The sequence below is a fragment of the Pteronotus mesoamericanus genome, unplaced genomic scaffold (assembly GCF_021234165.1).
Source record: "Pteronotus mesoamericanus isolate MK-2021 breed Mesoamerican mustached bat unplaced genomic scaffold, CSHL_Meso_final contig_34, whole genome shotgun sequence".
NCBI lineage: Eukaryota > Metazoa > Chordata > Mammalia > Chiroptera > Mormoopidae > Pteronotus > Pteronotus mesoamericanus.
This window is the reverse complement of record NW_026555136.1, coordinates 67277-72289: the sequence shown is the minus strand read 5'-3', so window position 1 is coordinate 72289 and position 5013 is coordinate 67277. Positions and strand designations below refer to the sequence as shown.

Sequence of the window (5013 nt, the reverse complement as noted above, 5' to 3'; positions counted from 1 at the left end):
CCCTGTGACAAGTTTTCCTGAGGTAGCGTCAGAGCTACTGCTCTGAAGGAAAAAGTCAAATACAAAAGAGAGCAGCTGTGGGAGAGGCTACTGGGCACCTGACAGGAAGCTGTGGGAGATACCTGGGACCTGGACACCCCAGCCTCATGCTTCTCCAAACTGGGAGCCTCGTGCAGAGGCTCTCAGCAGTTCCCAGGGAACTGAAATAAAAAGAAACAGTAAACTAGAAGAAGGAGACAAAAGTGGCAAAACTGAGGGGAGGGAGAGGGAGGGTCCTGGGCACAGGCTCTGCCTCCTACCCACGTGACCAGAGGGGTGATCTTTCCATAAGAGGAGGCTCAGTGCACGGGAGGAGGGACAGCAGATTCACAGAAGAGCCTGTGAGCCTTACTGCACCTCAAGCTCTTCTCGTAGAGGAAGGGACGGAGCAGGCAGCTGACACCATGGTGTTCCCCTCAGCACACACCCGCAGAAAGCGCGTCCCCTGGCAGGGGCTCCTGCTGACTGGTAAGGAGGGGACAGTCCCTGGGCATAGAGGGAAGGATGGGAGACAAAGACCCACTGGAATCTACTGGAAAACACAGCGCTCTGAGAGGGGGCAGAGGGCTTCTGTTTGGACCGGAGGGGAGAGGGCGGGGGAGACACTTAGGATGGGGAAGGGGCTCGGCAGCAGGGAAATCTCATGATCTGGAAGTGGTGAGGGGCAGGAGAACATCAATTGCTGTTCATTTCTAAAGTTCATCACTGAGTATTGAATTTTGAAAACTGATGATAATAATAACAATTTATGTCAGGGGACAACAGAAAAAATTTAACCAGGGGCCCTAAACATTGTCCATATTACCAACCTCAGAAATGGGTGAATACACCCCAGGGGGTGCAGGACCCTGGGATCACTCACTCGTTCACCTAGAGGTGCTCGCAGCCTGTTGCAGGCACTGGGGGTGCAGCAAGGCCAGACAAACCCCAGCCTGCACGCACCTCACTTTTTATGTGGAGGAGACAGACAAGGAAAGATCTAGATGTGATGTCAGGTGCCCACAAGTCTCATGAAAGGAACAGAGTAGGGACAGGTCACAAAGTGGAGGCCCAGAATCTTTAGAGAAGGTGGTCAGTGAAGGTGTCTCTCAAAGATACCCCTGCATGTCCGCAAGAATCTGAGGGCCATGGGGAGGTGATCCAGGAAGGCACCTGGGGAAAAGTATTTGAAACAGAAAAAATACCAGGTTCAGAGGGGCTGAAGTAAGGGTGGCCATCCTGCTGACCTCGACCATGGAAACACACACCCACACGCCCCCCCCCACACACACACTTACATGGCTGAGAAGGAAAAATACCTGCTCAGAACCCAGGGCCTCATCTTTCCATCCCAGTACATTGATCCAAATATTGATCAAATTCTCTCTTTCTTTCTAGCTTCACTGTTAACTTTCTGGAGCCCACCGACCACGGCCCAACTCGCTATTGTGTCGACCAACGCTGCCGAAGGGAAGGATGTGCTTCTGCGCATCCGCAATAAGCCCCACGATGTCGTAGGCTATATGTGGTACAGGGGCGAAGGGGCAAGCGCCAATCGTAATATTGCGTCTATTGCAGTAGGCCCAGGACTATATGCCACAGGGCCTGCACACAGTGGTCGTGAGAAAATTAATAACGATGGATCCTTGCTGTTAAGGAAGGTCACCCGGAAGGACACAGGATACTACACCATAGTAGCCTACCTTCATGATTCAAAAAAAGAAATAGGATTTGGACGGCTTAATGTGTACCGTGAGTGACTGCCCTTTGACCTCTGGGTGTCGGGTGGGTGAATGCTGCCTCACACACAGGGCTGACAGCCCTGGACTCTGCCCCCACCCCCCTCTGCATCACATCCCAGGCTGGGGCTCGGCATTTAGTGCAAGGCACACACAGTGGAGACAAATTTTCTAAGATCAGAGCTCCCTTCCTGGATTCCAGCCCTGCAGACATTCACTGCAGAGAGAAGGACCAGTCTGATGGGAGTAACTCAGTGGACAGAGACCAGTCTCAGTCCAGCTCCCTGGGTACCTCTCCAAGACCATGACCCTGAGACAGACCCTGCAGGGCTGGGTCAGTGCCTGACCTGAGGAGCCTCCTGGAATTTTCACAGAGAAGCTCAGCTCAGGCAGCTCCTTCCCACACACCTATGCTAGGGCTTTTGACTCCAGGAACCTTGAGGAGCCTGTGTCAGCTGGGTTTGACCTCCTGGGAAGGGATGACTGGGAGCAATGGTTTCCTGGGTGCCTGAGTCACAAAGCTCCTGAGCTGGTCATCAACCAGGGATTATCCCCAAAGGTCACATCTGGGCAGGGATGGAGTTGTGTTTTTCACCTGACACTGTGGGGGGATAGCATAGCAAGACAAGGCCCCCGAATCATTTGCCAACTCTCCTGAGGGACTTAGGAAAGTCCAGAGAAAGGTCAGCATCCCCAGAGAGAAACAGGAGAAAAGGTGCTCCCGGCAGCTCCTCATTCCCCAGGGATCAGCCCGGGGGGTTCTCTCTGGGAGTCGGTCAAGAACAGGTGCCTCTTATTTGAGCCATTCTTCTGTCCCAAGATTTAGGTCAGAGACTATGAGTATTTTACAGTTAATACACTGACAACCTGGCAGCCAAGTATTCATTTTCCTCCATTGAGGAGAAACTGAGGCACAGGGAGACACAGTCACTAAAACAGAACCACACAGACGATGAGCAGCTGATCAGAGTCACTTGAGGTCCATCTCAGCCACAGCCCTGTCCTCTCCTCCATCCCGGGGGCCTTAACAGGTGTCTGTGGACCCCTCAACTGACCCTTGGTTCAGACCCTTTCCTCTTAGGCCTCCTTAGCTCAGAGGCAAAGATTCTGGTCTGGGGAGTAAAGGGAAATGGAGAATTAATCTGTTTTTACTCCAGAATGAAATTACCTGCAGTGACAATCAGAGTCGGTGCTGGGACTGCCCAGGCCAGCCCTTCAGGTCCACACCTCCCCGCCCGCCCGGGGTTAGGATTAGGGGCGTGAAGTCACTTCTTTGATTCCTGATGAGTTGGTGTCCCTCCCACCAGATGTGAAGGAAAGGACTTTGCCTCCTCACTCCCCACTCTCCACCTGCAGCCAGCTCAGGGACCAGCATGTAACAAACGCCCAATTGCTTTTTTTTAAAAAAGATTTTATTTATTTGTTTTTAGAGAGAGAGGAAAGGAAAGAGAAAGAGAGGGAGAAAAACATCAATGTGTGGCTGCCTTTCATGCACCCCCTACTGGGGACCCGGCCCACAACCCAGGCATGTGCCCTGACTGGGAATCGGACCAGCGGCCCTTTGGTTTAAAGGCTGGCGCTCAGTCCTCTGAGCCACACAAGCCAGGGTGCTTTTGATAAATTAGAAAGAAATAAATGGTGATTGAATGAATGATGTAAAATCTCGTCAGTGACTAAAACCTGAATGCAGAGTGTTTGGAATTCTGGAAAACAAGACATGTTTTCTGTCCTGCCAGGGGCTGAGCCCCATGTTTCAGGCTTTTTGCGGCTCTCTAGAGCAATACTGCTTCCTGAAATTGGTCATTCGCCCTGAAATATTTATAATTTTCACATACAGAAGGTTTCTAATTCTTTTCAAATTTCTGTCTCATAACCACCAAACACAAATGGTCCACAAGAGCCATAATTTTAGCCGGCCCATGCTCCCCACTTGCCATCCGCCACGCGCCGTGCAGCCCCGGGTCCCAGGCCCCCTCTCCGTCAGCCCCACCCTCTGTTCCTCCACAGGGCCTGTGAGAGTGCCCACCCTCCGAGCCAGCAATACCACAGTCACCGAGAACAAGGACACCGTGGTCCTGACCTGCGACACAGATGCAGTCTCCACCCAGTGGCTGTTCAACGGCATGAATCTGCGGCTCACGGAGAGGATGAAGCTGTCCCGCAACAACAGCACCCTCACCATAGAGCCCGTCAGGAGGGAGGACTCGGGGAACTACCAGTGTGAGGTCTCCAACCCCATCAGTTCTATCGAAAGTAAGCCTCTAGGGCTGGATGTGAAATATGAGTGACACTTGTCCCCTCCTCCATGTTATAATACTTTGAATAAATTTGTTTGCACTCATTAAACAGATTTGTTTTGAGGGTGGAAAGTACTTAGAAGACTAGGAATTTGCCAATAAATGATCAAAAATGTGATCTGACATTGTCATTATCGTTGATTTAAGGTCATATACCACACCAGACCCCCCCTTCTGTGAGGACTTACTTGCACAGTCCCCACAGTGGAGTTGACGACGATTCGCTCCCAGGACGGGCAGTGGTCGTGAGATGACGGGGGGGGGGGGGGGGGGGGGGGGACGGGAGTCGGGGGCGGGGGGGCGGGCGGGGGTGCATGCACCTCATAAGCTCACAGGAATCCAAGCTCTTCCCTCCTGCAGGGGGATCGGTGGAGGGCGTCTCGACGCTGTTGTGGACAACAGAACTGGACAGAGGGGTACCCATGAAAGTAGAAAATCACCAATCTCTTTCTTCCTTTCTTCAGAAAATTTCTAAAGCCTCTTGAGTATCCTTATTTTCATGGTAATACACTTATTTGCATAAGCTCAGTAAGACACTGTCCTCCTTGTTAACAGAATATAATTGGAAACATTGGTAATACAATCAAGGCTTTGGCTCAAATGTCCTAGTTCAGCCTGATGCCCACAGAATTAGAAATGACCTCACACTTCGTGGAGCTAAGTCGGACCTGATGGGCCTTTTGGTCTCTCGTGGAGAAAAGAGCGTCACCCAAAGCTAGAGGGACTGCAGGTGAAGGGGGAGGGGGAGGCTTCCTAACCCAAGGGACTGTTAGAACTCTCACCTTAGGTCTCATAGAAAAGCCTGCCTCAGAGCAAACTCTGTGGTGAATGTCGGCTCCTCTGCACTTAGGTAACTAATCAGGTCAAACTGAGTGATACCAGCCATGTAGGATTAAGAATACCGTTATTCCTTGAAGATGGTATTGGACGAAAGGGAAGGTGACTGTAGAGAGAAATAT

At 51.5% G+C, this 5013-nt stretch overlaps 1 protein-coding gene across 1 annotated transcript; it reads left to right on the top strand.

The window, feature by feature from the left end:
* The first annotated feature begins 365 nt into the window (after positions 1–365).
* Positions 366–4156, top strand: LOC129072853 (carcinoembryonic antigen-related cell adhesion molecule 21-like). The gene is made up of 3 exons (XM_054576417.1): positions 366–507; positions 1417–1770; positions 3765–4156. The coding sequence occupies exons 1-3, from the start codon at positions 444–446 to the stop codon at positions 4043–4045; spliced, it is 699 nt and encodes a 232-aa protein (XP_054432392.1). The 5' UTR covers positions 366–443; the 3' UTR covers positions 4046–4156.
* Positions 4157–5013: the final 857 nt, after the last annotated feature.

What these genes read in the sequence shown, in the direction of transcription:
- LOC129072853 (XM_054576417.1), top strand. Translation starts at nt 444, where the DNA reads ATGGTGTTCCCCTCAGCACACACCCGCAGAAAGCGCGTCCCCTGGCAG. An exon ending in GCAGGGGCTCCTGCTGACTG is followed by an intron (nt 508 to 1,416) that starts GTAAGGAGGGGA and finishes CTTTCTTTCTAG; the next exon opens with CTTCACTGTTAACTTTCTGG. An exon ending in TGGACGGCTTAATGTGTACC is followed by an intron (nt 1,771 to 3,764) that starts GTGAGTGACTGC and finishes GTTCCTCCACAG; the next exon opens with GGCCTGTGAGAGTGCCCACC.